The 19,458-nt window shown below is 35.6% G+C and overlaps 1 protein-coding gene across 1 annotated transcript in view; it reads right to left on the reverse strand.

Annotated features, from left to right (window-relative positions):
* Nucleotides 1-15,405, reverse strand: part of LOC306877022 (uncharacterized protein) — a gene marked incomplete at its 5' end in the record, with an annotated part of 31,936 nt that extends 16,531 nt beyond the window's left edge. Inside the window, 10 exons of the mRNA XM_079428544.1 lie at nt 660-731; nt 841-906; nt 1,590-1,640; nt 1,728-1,784; nt 8,649-8,702; nt 10,976-11,056; nt 13,623-14,333; nt 14,466-14,525; nt 15,075-15,122; nt 15,400-15,405. Of these exons, the coding sequence (XP_079284670.1) occupies nt 660-731; nt 841-906; nt 1,590-1,640; nt 1,728-1,784; nt 8,649-8,702; nt 10,976-11,056; nt 13,623-14,333; nt 14,466-14,525; nt 15,075-15,122; nt 15,400-15,405 (1,206 nt within the window). The remainder of the gene's footprint in view (nt 1-659; nt 732-840; nt 907-1,589; nt 1,641-1,727; nt 1,785-8,648; nt 8,703-10,975; nt 11,057-13,622; nt 14,334-14,465; nt 14,526-15,074; nt 15,123-15,399) is intronic.
* Nucleotides 15,406-19,458: the final 4,053 nt, after the last annotated feature.

Raw genomic sequence — 19,458 nt, forward strand, 5'->3', positions numbered from 1 at the left:
GTGTACAGAATTGGAAACTTTTGTGTTAGGGTTAAACAGAAAGTGGTAGGAAACATTCAAATTAAATTGGACTATATGAAATTAAAATTAATTAATCAAATAAAATAGGTTTATGCAGGAACAACATGAATCAAATTAAAATAAATTAAATTAAATTAATCTTTATTAAATATTGAAACACACACACACATTATATGTCGTTTCCATTATAATGTATAAATTACAGATTTCTACATTATAAGATTACAAATTATTATAAAGTATTTAACTATTATATTATACACTTATTTCCTTTTTAATAAAATCATTTATAAATTATTTAAAAATCAAACATATAAATTAATTGTAAAAGTATTAAAATTATTTTAGAATTTGAAAAGTAAAAAGAATTAAGATCGCTCATTGTTTTATGAAATAAAATATGATATAGTTAATAACTTCTATTTTTTTAATACAATTAAAATACAAACATTGATTGGCTGTAATGGTAATATTTTACCTTAGAGCCTCTGCGGGTTGTAATAAACTTGGGTTTTGAAGATTTCTTCTGTTGACAGTAAAAAAAAAAAAATAAATAAAAAAAAAAAAAACTCTGCTATGAAATACATGAATGTGAAGTCACTGAAACAAACAGGATTCAGAAATAAAGAGCCTCATACGGGTTTACACTCGGCAGCTTCATTCTGTTCTTCTTCTTCTGGAGCGAAAAACTCATCCGTGCCGTAAAAGAGCTTTAACACCATACAGAAACCATTACAGAAAGAATGAATATGATCCGCAAATCTACTAAACAAATATCTGACACATGATGCTCTTTTATAATCTGAGGATTATATTCACCTTTGAGCCTCGACTTAGTGAGTTTGTGTTCGTCTCTGAGCTCTTCACTTCATCTCCAATTTTATCCTGAAATCACAGATATTGAGTTTTATGTGTTTTCGTTTAATTACATTACATTGTTATGAAAGCTTATCTCCAGTAAATAATACAAGTATAAAAAGGTACAGTATCTGCAACTTTGTATTGTTCAATTCAGACTTTTGTCTCCCAGTTTTTATTTAATTTATATATATTTATTCAATATATATATATATATTTCCCAGTTTATATATATTTATTTATATATAAACTCAGAATTTTGACTTTCTCACAGTTTAATTCTCAAAATCTTGAATTTATTTTTCAGAATTTCTCTTTTTAAACTCACAATTCTGAGGTCATTTCTGAGCTTTTGTTTCTGCCACAAAATAAGAAATAAAAAAGGTAACTTTTATCTCATATTTCAGACTTTTCACTTTTTCTCAAAAGTGAGTTTATATTTCATAATTATTTTAATAATTGTTAATAATTATTTTAAATAATTATTAATAATAATTATTCAGACTTTTCTCTTGAAATTCTGAGAAAACAAATATCAGAAATGTGAGGAAAATGTATAATTTATGAGATTTAAAGTCACCACTTTCTTTAGGGTTAAAGGAAATGTTCTTAAACTTTAGTTGTAATGTTCTGATAGAAGATTCCCTTGACGTGTTATTTTTACGCAGATTGTTTATGGTGTAGTGGTGGTTAAATGACACACTTCTTACCTTCGAGCTCCTCCTGATCAGCAGCGAGTGTCTGAGTTTCCTTCCCAGAGTCTGAAAGATCAACAGAGACACAAACACACGTGAAGAAGAACAAACACACCGTCAAAATCACGCTGAGCTCGCTGATTCATGCCATACCTGCTTCCCGTTCCTCTTCACTGTTCCATCACCACTGCCATCAGACGCGTCTGCAATCTGCCAGAGTCAACAGTATTATGAAAGAGATTTAATAACGTGAGCATGTGTTCTGAGCAGCTGTCAGGACATTACTGTGTTTGCTAACGGTTTCTGTGCTTTAACACATAACCCATAGAAATACAAAAAGCAAATACAATCTAGACTACAGTAAATATACATGCATAGAAGATAATTATGTCAACAACAATGTTTTCTGAGATTAATTACTGTCTGCAGAGGTTTATTTATATATATATATATATATATATATATATATATATATATATATATATATATATATATATATATATATATATATATATACACACACACACACACACACATACACTCACTGGCCACTTTATTAGGTACACCTTGCTAGTACCTTTTGCCTTGAGAACTGCCTTAATTCTTCGTGGCATAGATTCAACAAGGTGTTGGAAACATTCCTCAGAGATTTTGGTCCATATTGACATGATAACATCACGCAGCTGCTGCAGATTTGTCGGCTTCACAGCCATGATGCGAATCTCCCGTTCCACCACATCCCAAAGGTGCTCTATTGTATTAAGATCTGGTGACTGTGGAGGCCATTTGAGTAAAGTGAAGTCATTGTCATGTTCAAGAAACCAGTCTGAGATGATTTGAGCTTTGTGACATGGTGCATTATCCTGCTGGAAGTAGCCAACAGAAGATGGGTACACTGTAGTCATAAAGGGATGGACATGGTCAGCAACAATACCGAGATAGGCTGTGGCATTTAAACGATGCTCAATTGGTACTAAGGGACCCAAAGTGTGCCAAGAAAATATCCCTCGCACCATTACACCACCACCACCAGCCTGAACCGGTGAGACAAGGCAGGATGGATTCATGCTTTCATGTTCTTTATGCCAGATTCTGACCCTACCATCTGAATGTCGCAGCAGAAATCGGGGGGGTAATCGAGCCCGTGCAAACTGTAGCCTCTGTTTCCTGTTCTTAGCTGACAGGAGCAGCACCCGGTGAGGTCTTCTGCTGCTGTAGCCCATCTGCTTCAGGGTTCGATGTGTTGTGCGTTCAGAGATGGTATTCTGCATACCTTGGTTGTAACGAGTGGTTATTTGAGTTACTGTTGCCTTTCTATTACCTCTAACCAGTCTGCCCATTCTTCTCTGACCTCTGACATCAACAAGGCATTTTCATCCACACAACTGCCGCTCACTGGATATTTGCTCTTTTTCAGACAATTCTCTGTAAACCCTAGAGATGGTTTTGCGTGAATGTTTTTGAAATACTCAGATCAGCCCGCCTGGTACAAACAACCATTCCACGTTCAAAGTCACTTAAATCCCCTTTCTTCTCCATTCTGATGCTCGGTTTGAACTTCAGCAAGTCGTCTTCACCACATCTAGATGCCTAAATGCATTGAGTTGCTGCCATGTGATTGGCTGATTAGCAATTTGTGTTACCAAGCAATTGAACAGGGATACTTAATAAAGTGGCTGGTGAGTGTAGATATTGTGACATGTGTCCCGGGCACCTATCAGCGTCGCCCTGGCAACGAAGGAGATGCACCTGCTCCCAATCACGGCGGGCTGATCGAACCCAGCTGAAGAGGATCAGGAGAGGGCTACAAAAGCCGCGACACAACAGACGCTGGTGAGCTACAACTCCAAGAAGAAGCCGACTAACGTTGTGCCTTTCATTCCCACAGAAAGCAGCTGATCGACCAGCCCACCACACCAGCACAGGACACGGAGCACCCTGCACTCACCGAACACTGGGGACGGACATCAAACACGTTGGCACTTCCACCCACTACTTTTATCTCAATAAATACACCCTCCGGGGTCTTTATTGCACTGCAACCTGTCGTGTGATTCTTCGGCCCGTTACAATATTTATATATATATATATATATATATATATATATATATATATATATATATATACACTCCCCTCCAAAAGTATTGGAACAGTGAGACCAGTTCCTTTATTTTTGCTGTAGACTAAAAACATTTGAGTTTGACATCAAAAGATGAATATGAGATGACAGAATAACATTTCAGCTTTTATTTACAGGTATTTTCATCTGGATCTGATACACAACTTAGAAGATATCACCTTTTGTTTGAACCCACCCATTTTTCATGTTACCAAAAGTATTGGAACATGTGACTGACAGGTGTGTTTTGTTACCCTGGTGTGTCCTATTAATTATTTAAACATTAAATAGCACTGAATGTCTGCGTTCAGTTTCAGATCCGTGCAGACTGCATTTATAGTTAGTTAGACATGTAACCAACATGAAAACCAGAGAGGTGTCTATGGGTGAAAAACGAGCAATTGTGAAGCTGAGAGAAGATGAAAAATCAATCAAACCATTGCACAAACACTGGCAATAGCAAGTACAACCATTTGGAATCTCCTGAGGAAGAAAGAAACCACTGCAGTTGATGACAGAAACATTGTGACAGCTGTAAAGAAAGACCCTAAAACAACTGTTAGTGACATCAGCAACAACCTCCAGAGGGCAGGAGTGAAGGTATCACAATCTACTGTTCGCAGAAGACTTCATGAACAAAAGTACAGAGGCTACACCAGAAGATGCAAACCACTCATTAGCAAGAAGAATAGGAGACAAGCCTAAACAATTCTGGGACAAGGTTTTATGGACTGATTTTATGGACCAAAGTGATGGAAAGGCTAAAGTTTGGAGAAAGAAAGGATCTGCTCATGATCCCAAACATACAAGCTCATCTGAAACACAGTGTACACAGGTGTACATTATAGTACACATTACACAAGTAATGTAATGGCTTGGGCTTTCATCGCTTCTTCTGGGACAGGCTCATTAATCTTCATTAATGATGTAACACATGATGGCAGCAGCTGAATTAACTCAGAAGTCTACAGAAATATTTTGTCTGACAATTTACAGAAAGATGCAACCAAACTGATTGTGAGATCCTTCATCATGCAGCAAGATATTGACCCAAAACATCATCAGGGGCAAGAAGTAGAAGGTTTTAGACTGGCCAAGTCAATCTCCGCACTTAAATCCTGTAGAGTATGCATTTTACCTGCTAAAGAAGAGACTGAAGGGAGTAACCCCCCAAAACTCAAAGAGGCTGTGGTGAAAGCCTGGAAAAGCATCACAAAAGAAGAATGCAAAAGTTTGGTGATGTCAATGGGTCACAGGCTTAATGCAGTTATTGAAAGCAAAGGATTTGCAACCAAATATTAAGTCTTTTTCACTTTAATCTATGTTAATTCTATCCGTTCCAATAGTTTTGGTAACATGAAAAATGGGTGGGTTCAAACAAAAGGTGCTATCTTCTAAGTTGTTTATCAGATCCAGATATGAAAACCTGGAAATAAAAGCTTAAATGCTGATCTCTTGTCTCATATTCATCTTTTGATGTCAAACCCAAATGTTTTCAGTCTACAGCAAAAATAAAGGAATTGGCCTCACTGTTCCAATACTTTTGGAGGGGAGTGTATATATGTGAAGAGTTCAGATGCAAAAGCCTCTAAGTGTCTGAAATTTTCTTCTAAAATTAGCATTTTTATCAGGCTCCTATATTTATGATCAGTTGTTTCACTTTAATTTAATAGAAAAGGACATATACATTGCCATTGGAGTAAAATTAATGAACCTATACATAGGAACCTGCTAAAAATTGTCATTTTAGATTACATTTTCAGAAGGCACTTGGGGGGGGGGGGGCTTCGGGGGGGGGGAGTGTGCAATCTCTCTCCTCTCCACCTGTAGCTGGTGTGTGGTGAGTGCACTGGCACCGTTGTGCTGTGGCTGCCGTCGCATCATCCATGTGGATGCTGCACACTGGGGGTGGTTGAGAAGAGACCCCCCCCCCCCCCCCCCCCCCCCATGATTGTAAAGTGCTTTGGGTGTACAGCAATACACAATAAAGCGCTATATAAATGCATCATTCATTCATTAATTCATGTGATCACGTGCAGTTGCTGATGCTCGCTAAAGTGTGCAATCGCTTTCTTATATGCGCTGTTTTATCGGTACTTTCGCTTTCGAAATCAATCGCGTTCAGCAAGGAGGGGAGAGGATAGAAAGTGGGGGGGCACAGTAACTTGTTTGGGGGGGCATGGCCCGCGAATAATTGTGTCCAACGTGTGTTTGAGGAAAACATTTATTTCATAATGATATTTCCCCCCATTTTAAATTCTTATTATCCAATGAAAGGTTAGCTTTTTGTGAATTTTTTAAATAAAAGATCAAAAGGATTAACAAAGCAGGTTAATTTTCACAGCCTTCTTTGATCATATTTACCAAGGGTTCCAATAATTCTGACCACAACTGTATATATATATAAAATGTAGTGTTTAATTTTAACAACAGTTTTATTGTTAAATGATTTGGGTCTCCATTTGAGTTTTGAACTACATAAATGTTTATTTTCCATCAGTGTTTATTTTATATTATTTATGTACTATTATAGTTTTTACTAATATTTTATAGATTCTGATGTTTATATATTCAGTTTTTAATTTACCATCAGTTTTCAAACTTATGTTTTTTTAACTATCACATAATTTAATTTCATAATTTCATAATTTTTTCTACCTCATTTGCTGCCATTTAAATACCCTGTACAACTTTTTTGCACACTCTTTTTCACATTCCTGTTACATTACTATTTATGTCAGCAACATACTGACCTGCACATTTATATTTATATATTTTTTTATCTTTTTTTTTTTCTACTTTTCTTTTTCTTAATATTTGTATTCTATATAATTGCACTGTCCTTGGAGCGGACCTGACCTACATTTCACTGCTGGTTATACCCTGTATAATTGTGTATGTGACAAATAAAAATCTTGAATCTTGATTGAATTAGTCACTTATTTATTATTATTGCTATTATTGGTATTTTTATTCAATTTTTTTTTTACCCATAAATTTAATTTTATTTTTTGTTTTGTTATGCGATATGGCAGTTTTTAGTTGCATTTAACATTTATTTATTTATTCATACATACTGCAGTCAATTAAAATTAACATTAACTGAAATAAAATAGAATATTAAAAACAAGAACAGGTAAAACTAAATAAAAAAAAATAAAACTCAATTAAGAAAAAAAAACTATAGACTAATACAACTACATCTATATAGACTAATGAAATTGAAGAAAAAAATAAATAAACTTAACTTAAAATATACAAATATTTTAAAAAATATAAATAAAATATTAACTAAAATAGTACATTAATGATAGTAAAATAAAAAAACATTATTCCAGTCTGTAATTTTACTGCTTGAACTTTGTTCAAACTTTCCCTCACTTTGCTTGTAAGCAACATGTTACCTTGGAATAAGTTGTTAATCTACTATTTGTATTTATTTTATTTTAATTCAGAAAAAAATAAAATATTTTAATAGTGTAATTTCCCCTGATCTGCATTCAGACAGAGCTGTGACTCACCCGCACAGAGTCTCTCCGAAGCCTGAACTTCCCCGCCTGCAACAGAGAAAGTGTCAGTGTGTTTCTGCACCGGTCCGCTGTATATGCTTCTGATTAGAAGAACTTACCGGTTTCCATTCTGAAGAGAGTTCTGGACTGTGTTCAGGCCAGTCCTCCACACACCTTTCCTGTAAAGCACGTTTGAAGCATGCAGGTGTATTTATTTTACAAATCACACATACCATTTGAAGAAATATGAATCCACATGAGGGCGTTTCCTCCACTACAGGAACTTTTGTTCTACTTAACATTTTTCATTGTTATTATAGTCAAATGAAAAGAGACTTTTTTGGAGACTTTCCAACATGCCTGCAGCATTTTTTGTTAACACTTCAGCATAAGGTGTCATTCATTAACATCAGTTAATGTCAGTGTTGGGTACGTTACTTTCAAAAAGTAATTAATTACAGTTACTAATTACATCATCAATATTGTATTTAAATTAAATTAATTTAAATTACTCTGTCTGAAAAGTAACTTAGTTATTCAATAAGTAACTTAATTATTCAAATCGCTAATTAGGCTACATCTTAAAATCCCTATAAACCTTTATAGAAATTAAACTCTTTATGCTTTCAATACGAGTCAAACATAGAATAGTTTAGCCTTTTAGCTTTAAACCAACTGTAATACTTAAACATTTTTATAAGAAAATGTAAACTTCATTGGTTAACAAATAGAAATATTCAGCAAAATATCTGAATAACAAAAAAGCTTAAAAGTTAAAGAATACATTTCAATACATACGTTGAAATTATTTACTGTATGTAATGCAAGTACTTTATAAGTAAATGTAATTACCTAAAAATGAACAGTAATCCCTTTACTTTTTCAGTGGATAAGTAATTTAATTAAAGTAACGTTACTTAGTAACGCGTTACACCCAACACTGGCTAATGTGTTCATTAACATGAACGAACAATGAACACTATAACCCTCTTTATTAATCTCTGTTAATGTTAATTAATAAAAATACAGTCGTTCATTCATGTTAGTTCTCAGTGCATTAATTAATATTACAAACAAAACTTGTGATTTTAATATGGCATTAGTAAATGCTGAAATTATCATTAACTAAGATTAATAAATGCTGTAGAAGTATTGTTCATTCTTAGTCCGTGTCAGCTAATGTAGTTAACTAATGAACCTTATTGTAAAGTGTTACCATTTTGTATTTTTTTTTTTTTAGAAATGCCTCTTAATTACACAGTTTATTTATTTATATATATAAAAAAAAAATATATATATATATATATATATATATATATATATATATATATATATATATATATATATATATATATATATATATATATATATATATATATATGAATGAATGAATAAATAAATAAAATAGCAATAGTAATATATCCACTGAGTGGAATGCAAACACACCTGACCGATGAGAAGAACGTCCTCAAACACTCTCTCTGTCTCAGCCGGCGTGATCTGATCATAACACATTTCGTCACAGCAAACATTTCACAATCATTTCACAAGTCCATCTGGACATTAATGACTCAGATATCAACACACAGACGACACGTGAAGCATCCCAGATTACATTTACTGTAGATTCAAACATGCAACAACAACCCGGTGAAACCGAATATTCAGTGATGTAAATAAAAGGCATGTGATTTCCTTCTGGATTGTTTCATGTCAGAATCAGAGTGAGACATTGTTTGACTAATGAATGTTTATGATTTGTCATGATTACTGAACAAAGGTGTACTAATTAGGTTATTTACAGTATCTCACATGAGTACACCACCCCTCACATTTTTGTAAATATTTTATTATATCTTTTCATGTGACAACACTGAAGAAATGACACTTTGCTACAATGTAAAGTAGTGAGTGTACATCTTGTATAACAGTGTAAGTTTGCTGTTCCCTCAAAATAACTCAACACACAGCCATTAATGTCTAAACCGCTGGCCACAAAAGTGAGTACACCCCTAAGTGAAAATGTCCAAATTGGGCCCAATTAGCCACTATCTCTGCCCGGTGTCATGAGACTCGTTAGTGTTACAAGGTCTTAGGTGTGATTGGGGAGCAGGTGTATTAAATTTGGTGTTATCGCTCTCAATCTCTCATACTGGTCACTGGAAGTTCAACATGGCACCTCATGGCAAATAACTCTCTGAGGATCTGAAAAAAAGAATTGTTGCTCTACATAAAGATGGCATTGGCTATGAGAAGATTGCCAAGACCCTGAAACTGAACTGCAGCATGGTGGCCAAGACCATACAGCGGTTTAACAGGACAGGTTCCACTCAGAACAGGCCTCGCCACGGTCAACCAAAGAAGTTGAGTGCCTGTGCTCAGTGTCATATCCAGAGGTTGTGTTTGGGAAATAGACGTATGAGTGCTGCCAGCATTGCTGCAGAGGTTGAAGGGGTGGTGGGTCAGTCTGTCAGTGCTCAGACCATACGCCGCACACTGCATCAAATTGGTCTGCATGGCTGTCGTCCCAGAAGGAAGCCTCTTCTAAAGATGATGCACAAGAAAGCCCGCAAACAGTTTGCTGAAGACAAGCAGACTAAGGACATGAATTACTGGAACCATGTCCTGTGGTCTGATAAGACCAAGATAAACTTATTTGGTTCAGATGTTGTCAAGCATGTGTGGCGGCAACCAGATGAGGAGTACAAACACAAATGTGTCTTGCCTACAGTCAAGCATGGTGGTGGGAGTGACATGTTCTTGGGCTGCATGAGTGCTGCCGGCACTGGGGAGCTACAGTTCATTGAGGGAACCATTAATGCCAACAAGTACTGTGACATACTGAAGCAGAGACTGGGCCGCAGGGTAGTATTCCAACATAACGACCCCAAACACACCTCCAAGACGACCACTGCCTTGCTAAAGAAGCTGAGGGTAAAGGTGATGGACTGGCCAAGCATGTCTCCAGACCTAAACCCTATTGAGCATCTGTGGGGCATCCTCAAATGGAAGGTTAAGGCATTGCTGGGAAATAATGGTGGCAACACAAAACATTGACACTTTGGGCCCAATTTGGACATTTTCACTTAGGGGTGTACTTACTTTTGTTGCCAGTGGTTTAGACATAAATGGCTGTGTGCTGAGTTATTTTGAGCGGACAGCAAATTTCCACTGTTATACACGCTGTACACTCACTACTTTACATTGCAGCAAAGTGCCATTTCTTCAGTGTTGTCACATGAAAATATTTACAAAAATGTGAGGGGTGTACTCACTTCTGTGAGATACTGTATTAGGTTCCTTATAAGGTTTTCAAAAGGCTGCTTTACCTACAACAGTGTCTGATTAGACTGTTTGTCCATTAACTAAAAGCACATAGCCTGACTTTTAAAAGTGGATCAGTTTATTTATATATTAAAAACATTATGAAAACGAAGAAAAAAAAAAAAAAAAAAAAAAAAAAAAAAATCTATTTACATAGTAATTTTTTTTTGTAAATATACATTATATTGTAAATACATCAATACAAATACAATATTTGTATTGTACAATAACTTTCTGCTTTTTTTACGTTTACATAATATAGCAGCAATAAAAAAAAAAAAAAGCGAGAGAAACATGAAAGAAGGAATGCGTCTGGATGCACAAAAGTTAATATTATCATCAAATAACATCAGACGCTGTCGATGACCATCAGCTGGAGTTTATCTCCCTCAGAAAACTTTGCAGAAAATGAAGGGCTTGAAAGGGAAGCTGAAGGAGATCTACAGTACCTGAGAGAGAGCAGGAGGCTGGTGGAGGCTCTTCGGGGCTTTACTGCGGGGAGCAGCTTTGGGTGGACACCTCCTGAACATCTAGACGAAGAAAACATTTCACATTTCGTTAGGGGAGAAATAAAAGATAATAAAAGGATTTATCTTTCTGATAAAGACCTAAAGACCCCAAGAAATGATCTGATGAACACACATTTCCTTTCTGTGTTGACATATTTCCTGTTGAAACAGGAAGTCTGGGCTACTTATTTTTTAGAAAGCATTTTATTGGACAAAAATCTACATGTATAATCAATATTTTTGTTTATAAGAGAAAAACTGTACTTTTAAATAAATAAATACATACATACATACATAAACAGACACTTGTTTAAAATTTAATTTAATTAGATATTATGTTATTCTATATATTATTAATTGCATTTATTTATTTATTTTCTCCCCAGAATAAACTAAAAGTACAAATTGAATGATAATTCAGACAAAAACAAACAAAAAACAGTTTCAATAGTATTTTCTTTAGAAAGAACAAGACTATACAATATAAATTACATTTTAAAGAGTTTATGTGAGTTAGGATTATGAGTTACTATTATTAGTTACCTAAAAAAAAAACAGGGCTGTCGTGGCCTAATAGATAGAGCGTTGGACTTGTAACCCAGGTTGCGGGTTCGAGTCTCGGGTCCGGCAGGACTTGTTGGTGAATAACAAGCACTCTCTCCACCTTCAATACCACGACTGAGGTGAGACCCTTGAGCAAGGCACCGAACCCCCAACTGCTCCCCGGTTGCCGCAGCATTGGATTCCCACTGCTCCAGGTGTGTGTTCACTACTGTGTGTGTGCGCACTTGGATGGGTTAAATGCAGAGCACAAATTCACCATACTTGGCCCCACGTCACTTAAAAATTAAAATAAAACTAAAATGAAATCCATAAAAAAAATAATACTGTATATATACATACATATATATATATATATATATACACACACACAGTCATGGCCAAAAATATCGGCACCCTTGATATGATCAAAGGCGGCTATTAAAATAATTGTTAATCCTTTTGATCTTTTATATAACAATTCACACAAATCTAACATTTCATTGGATAATAAGAATTTAAAATATCATTATGAAATAAATGTTTTTCTCAAATACACGTTGGACACAATTATCGGCACCCCTAGAAATTCTTATGAGTAAAATATCTCTGAAGTATATTCCCATTAATATTAACAATTTTGAGCACTCCAGGGTGATTATGAACATGAAATTATCCAGCCATGGCTTCCTGTTTCACAGAAATATAAATAGGAGGGGAAAAAATGGCCAAATTCCTTTAATCATCCATCACAATGAGAAAAAAACAAAGAATATATTTCTGATGTGCAGCAAAAGATAATTGAGCTTCACAAATTAGTGAAGTGGCTTTAAGAAAAGAGCTAGAGCAGTAAAAATTCCCATTTCCACCATCAGGGCAATAATTCAGAATTTTAACTCAACATAAAATGTTACGAAACTGCCTGGAAGAGGACATGTGTTTATATCGTCCTAATGCACGGCGAGGAGGAGCGTTTGAGTGGCTAAAGACTCTCCAAGGACCACAGCTAGAGAACTGCAGAAAATAGTTGAGTCTCGGAGTCAGAAAACCTTAAAAAAAATTGCACCTACATCAGCACATGTTGTTTAGGAGGGTTTGAAGAAAAATTATCCTAGCCCCCCAAAAACAAACTCCAGCATATTCAGTTATCAGACACGACTGGAACTTCAAATGGGACTGGCTTCTATGGTCAGAGGAAACCAAAAAAATTAGCTTTTTAGCAGCAAACTCTCAAGATGGGTTTGGTGAACACAGGGATAAAAAGTACCCCATGTGTACAATGAAATATACTGCTGTATTTTTAATGTTGTGTGCCTATATTTCTGCTGGAGGTCCTGGACATCTTGTTTAGACACATGACACCATGGATTCTATCAAATACCAACAGATAAAAAATCAACAAGTGACTGACTCTGTTAGAAATCTTATAATGGGCCATGTTTGGATCTTCCAACCGGACAATAATCAAAAACAACACAAACATGGGTCACTGAGCACAAAACCAAGCTTCTGCTGGCCATTCCAGTCCTCTGACCTGAACCCTGTAGAAGATGAGTGAGGTGAACTGAAGAGAAGAAGCACCAACATGGAACTGAATCTAAAGGATCTGGAGTGATTCTGAATGAAGGAATGACTGATAGATATATATATATATATATATATATATACATACTGTATATATGAATGCTGCTACATAACTTATTTTATTTCAGCTGGTGGCCAAGGCATCGTTTCTTATTTCATTTAGTTTAATTTAAAGAACTAAAACTGAAAAATACATAAATAACTAACAAAAATCCAAAACTAATTCAAAATAGTAATACAATGTTAGGGTTATTTCAGGATAATTTGGCAATTTTTCTCCAGTCAATGGCAAAACGTGTCCCAATTTATCTGAATTTACCCTAACAGGATCTTAGTGATACTAAAAATAACACTCAAAATAATGAGTATGGATGCTAATTTAGTTATTTTTTAGATAATAAAGATGAACTCAAAACAAATATAGAATAAAATCATTTGGTCCTCATTAGAAAGACGTTCTCACCAGGTCTCCATTTGAGATGTTTGTGGATGGTGTTATCTCTTGAACGACTCCATATTGCAAAGCATCATGGGAAATTCCAATGTCTTGTTTTGAATCTTGACGGGTGAACAGTAGATCATTGCTCTTCTGTTTGGACTGAACTTCATTCAGAGGGTCAAACAGAGGATCAAACGCCTCGATGTTGGAGACTTTGGCTCCTGTGGTGGACGAGAACGTCTTGAAAATATCATCAGATGTGGGGCTGGAATTCAAAATGAACAGAGAGGATGTGGATAGTGCAGGAGCCTCGAGGAAACCATTCATTTTAGTCGATGTTTCTTGGAAAACATTGGCAGGATCGGATGATGAAGCTGGGGAGGCCGTGACTTGAGATTTCTTCTGTCGGGGTAGGATGAATTCCAGGAGAGGGTCTCTCTGATTGGCCGATGAGCAGGATTCTGTGTTCTGATTGGCTGAGCTGCTGTGTGCTTTCTCTTTAAAAGGCTGGAAAATGTCTGTCTCTTCACCCCAAACGCCTGATGCTGATGAGGTTTGAAACCCATTCTGTGTGTTGTCTTTAGAAAACTCAGGCGGAGAAAACAAAACCCAGTCTGGAGCTGGGAAAGGATCATCAGGAAACTCAGGCATCTGATGAATGCCGCTGCTTTTGGTTAAACTCTTTTCATTCGGTGACACATTGTTCTCCTCGTTAACCGTTTTCACACCATAGTCCTGCAAAAACAAACATATTCAACAGGACAAGGATTTCAGTGCCATAGTGAGCTTTGACTAGCTAAGATCTGAAACACAAGTTCATTTTTAGATGCGATATAAAGTTTTCTTTCTATTTTATTTCAAGCTCACCTGAAAAGTATGGTTTTCTCTGATTGTGTTAATAGCATCTCGATCTCCATTCACTGGACTCTGAGAATCAAAGTGTTTTATTGTATACAAGGAAACAAATCTTTCTAAAATGTCTGGGTTCAGTAAGATTTGTCTTCCGCTCACCAAGGCTGCATTTATTTGATCAAAAATCCAATAAAAACAGTGAAATATTTGTATAACTCAAAACAGCTGTGTTCTATGTGAATAAACTGTTAAACTGTCATTTATTCCTGTGATCAAAGCTGTATTTTCAGCATCATTACTCCAGTCTTCAGTGTCACATGATCTTCAGAAATCATTCTAATATACTGATTTACTGCTCAAGAAATATGTCTGATTATTATCCATGTTGAAAACAGTTGTTGCTTATCAATATGTTTGTGGAAACCGGGATACATTTATTTTTCAGGATTCACGGATGAATAGAAAAGTTCAAAAGAACAGCATTTATTTGAAATAGAAATCTTCTGCAACATTATAAATGTATTCACTGTGACTTTTGATCAATTTAATGCATCCTTGATGAATAAAAGTATTAGTTACTATGAAAATCTTACTGACAGTAAAGTTTTGAATGGTCTCTGATACCTGTGGGCTTGAATAAAAAGGATTCCAGGAGCTGCTGCTGATCCCATTCTAGAGGAGAGAAACATCAACATTAAAGTGTTTAGACTGGATAAAAAGAGCAAAAACATATAAATAGGCTCTACTTTGTAGATTTAAGTGTTTATTTATCTCTCTCTCTTATATATATATATATATATTCTTCCATGCATCTACAACTCTTCAGTTTTATGAGCTGTGTAAAATGGACTGGCTCGACTTTTATATTCAAAAAGAGAGAAGTGAATTCTTCTTAAAGAAAAAAATTAAATAAATCACACAATCTAGCTGAAGCTAATCAGAATCTCACCTCCATAACCAGACCTGAGACACCAAACAGCGAATCACCATCCTGTGAATGGAATAAGGTTCGATAATGTCCATTAACAAACAAGCCAGTACAGAAACTGAGATAGATTTTATTGCACTTTATCTATTTGCATCTGTGATTTCAATTACGGTACATATCTTTAAAGGCCAATTTCTCCGTTCCAGCAGCACTTACATACACCAAAATATACAGTTTTATGCCTCTCTATATTCTGATGGGTTTTATAGAGGGGTTTCTTCATATAACCAATCATTCAGCCCGATTATACATATATATATATATATATAAAAGATCGTATTCCTAAAAACACGGTGCAAATGTATTTGTTTTTCTGTCTGTTGACAGTATTTTCTGATTTCTAGTGGAAAAATCCAAAATTCCTTCTGTAAAAAGCTTTAACCCTAATATGTGAATAAAACCCAAAAATATTTATTTATTTGTATATTAAAACATAACATTATTATTATTTTTCACTCGATTCACCTTGTTAGAGTTAGGATTGTGTCTTGCATTAAAATGGTGCTTATCGTTTGTTCATGAAGAGCTGCAAAAGCAATCATATTCATATTTCAGCAATGTAAGCATGATGACGCATAGAAAGTCAAAATACGTGACGTCAGTGATGACATACACATGTGCACTAGTCCTCATACATAATGTGGAGCTAAATGAAGTTATAATATAGCCTCAAGTAGTATTTCCAAGTCATCTGCAACAGTTTTAGCTAGAGGCATTTTCTTTGTAAGCTCAACATCCGCTGTAGTTATTCGAAATATTGATATTGTAAAAGAAACACGTGCGGTTGTGTTTTTGTTTAGCTGTAACAACACGTTGTGCAGCTCGCCATTTAACTCATTCTGTCTGTTTGAAGCATTTTATAAAACAAACTTACCATGTATGCTGTGAAGTTTCCAAAGAGGCTTACAGGAAACGTGTGGAAGAAATAAACCTCTCACCAAACGTGTTATTAAAATGAACGCAGTGCCTCGCAACAGATAAGTCTGAGTCTCGATCGCGCCTCCTCCGACATCCACCTGAGCGAAACTATGTGAACCTACCTGTCCTGTCGAGCTCAGGTAGGTCAAATGTCATCATCCTGGCAGCTGAGAGACTCGAACGGACCGCATAATAATAACCTGCTTGAGACTTGTTCAGAATCTAAGCATTGAGACACTTTAGGACTGCGTTTGATCATGTTTACCCATCATACAAATGAAATATAATCTTCTCCTCCTTCATCAGAATCATCACCCTGCAATTTGAGAGCTTTGGGAATAAACACAACTTGAATAATTTTCTAAGACTATATTGACGTTTCTAAATGCATTTCAAAATCATGAGCCACACATCTGAAAGTTATTAAATGCCATCTAATCTCAGCATTGATTCACTTGGCATCCAGCTCTTTGGTTACGGTACAGAATTCGTGTCTTGTTTCTGTTTCTATCTTTTGATCTATAATTTAGGCACTTTCTCTGTCTTATCATAAGAGGGCAGTAAACAATCACTTTCTACTGTAAACTCAATCTTGATGATTATGACCGTTTTAGCTGCTAGATAAGTTAGTGTTGTCATGCAAGACTCTAACAGTGCTTTCCAAAAGGCATAAATAATAAATATTTAGAAAAAAAAAAAAACATTTTGCTTTGTACAGAATAGACAAGCTTAAAATATGGTATGAGACAAAGTCAGGAACAGAATGAATGTCCAAATAAAGGAACGAGTGATTAAATGAATAATGTATGTGCATATATTTTAATATTGAAAACAACATTATGTCTTGTACAATATCGGTTTACACAATCGTAAAGGAAATCATGAAATTAATTCATTTTTCTTTTAGTTTAATGTGAATCAAGTATTTCTTATTGTGTATGTTTATCAAGTTTACACTAAATGAACAAAAAGGGAAAAATTACTGTAACAGCAACTACTCAACTACACATTCATTATCTATCTTTCTGTATAAAATAAGTGAAAGAATAAAAATACAATTTGTTTATAATAAAAGTAGGTTTTCTACATGTTTCATACTATTTGAAATGAAATCTTAACCTATCATCTATGTTATACGTTAGAGTACTGCATAAAATTACTTAATTTCCAGTCCTAAAAATGCCGATAAGGCTCTAAGCTAAACACAGCAGTGCTCAAAAGGATGTGTGTTATTCCTGCCGCTGGAAGATCTGTTCATCAGGCTGGACTCTCCACGTTACGCTGGATCCAGAGTCCATCGGCTGATCTGAGAGGATCTGATTCATCTGGAGAGCAGATTTCAGCTGCGATTAGTGAACGAGATCAGTCTGATGTTCAGATACATGCAGTATAACAAAGGTTCATCTCACCTTCTTCTCTATGGCCTCCATCACTGCAGATTCATTCAGAAATCCAGCGGATGTCACTGCAAATCTCACAATCTGTCTTTTCACCCTTTTAGCTTAAAGAAACATAAACATACATATATTTAAAAGCAAAATTAGAAGTACAACGTATGACTGTTTTTAGTAATATAATTGGTTTGTGTTATGATAGACAATGACTAATACATAGTAAAAATATGAATTAAGTAAGAAATTACTGTTCTGTGTTTTAAAATCCTGGTAATATTTACCGATATTTTAATTAACACATTTTTATTCATTCATTTTACAGTAATTATCCTGTTTATCTGATCTGGTTCTTTAAAGATTACGGTCATAATAAAAATCATTATTTGTTATACTTACAGTAGTTAGGTGTGTTATAATGACCTTAAAATGACGACTGCAGTGTAAAATTATAAATACAGTATTTTACTGAAAGCAAATACTGTTCAGCATTTTAAAATTCTGCAAATATTGCATGGATATTTTAAAATCATATCTATTATTATTGTTATTGTTTTGTTTTGTTTTTTACCGTAATCAACTAAAATCCATTATCTGATCTGGTTTTTCATGGATTAAAGCCAAAACAAAACTCGCTGTTAGTTATCATTCTTTTTAACAGCAATTTGTTGTCTTATGACATAAAAATGATCTTGCATTGATTATGATTACAGTTGAATTGACTCGTTTGTATGTATTTAGATTGCCTCCAGTGTTATCTGTTCTGGTTCTTGAAGGATTGAAGCAGAACTCAAACTCACTGCAGAAGAAAGGCAAGGTATGCGAGCAACCATCATCCCCAATCAGTCCAGTCTCATGGACAAACCCGCACTTTTCATTGCCACTGGCATTATCTGGCTGTCCGTCGGCCCATTTCACAGACAGCCAGGTCACTTTGCTCTGGTCTGACCACAGCCACAGGTTCTTGGACAAGCCGATCCAGGCCTCGTACTGAGAGAAGAGTTGAAGTATCGGACCCACAGCGCTGTTCTCAAAGCTGTAACTGATGGTGGACAGGTCTACGTAGTATTTCCTGCAGTGACGCTGAGCGTCGCGCCAGGACAGTTTGGCAGCATTGAAAATAAATTTGCCTCCAATGTAATTTCCTGTAAAAAACAAACAAACTATCTCATAATTCTGACTATATTGTCCACATCCACATGCTCAGACTGTAGAGAATCATGCGTGAAACTGATGAAATATTCACCTCCAATGCGATGCAACTCACTTTAAAGAAAAGTATCTGCCAAATGCATGAATGTAAGAGAAACAAATGACACAATTCCACACAACCCCATAAAAAAAACTATGAAAAAAAACCCCATCTTACCCAGGTAGCAAAAAGAGGGTTTTTGTTGCTCACAAGATGCAACATGCCACTTCCCAGTGTTTCTGATCACGCCACACATCCTCTGAGTCCTGGAGGTCGTCTCTTCCAGGGATGCCCAGTTACTGTAGTCTAGGTTTTGATCTTGGTAAGACCAGCGCCAGGCAAACACACCATCATACAGTCCTATCCAGGCCCTGTTTCGAAAATTCACGGCGGCTGCGATCTCTTGTATCTTATATCTGTCTTCATCGCTCTGAATCGTAGCCAGGTCCACGTGATACTGCTTGCAGTACGATTGGGCTTCGGTCCAAGTCTTTGGTTCTTGGATGAGAATGAAGTAGC

This window comes from Barbus barbus (assembly GCF_936440315.1).
Source record: "Barbus barbus genome assembly, chromosome: 1".
Taxonomy (NCBI): domain Eukaryota; kingdom Metazoa; phylum Chordata; class Actinopteri; order Cypriniformes; family Cyprinidae; genus Barbus; species Barbus barbus.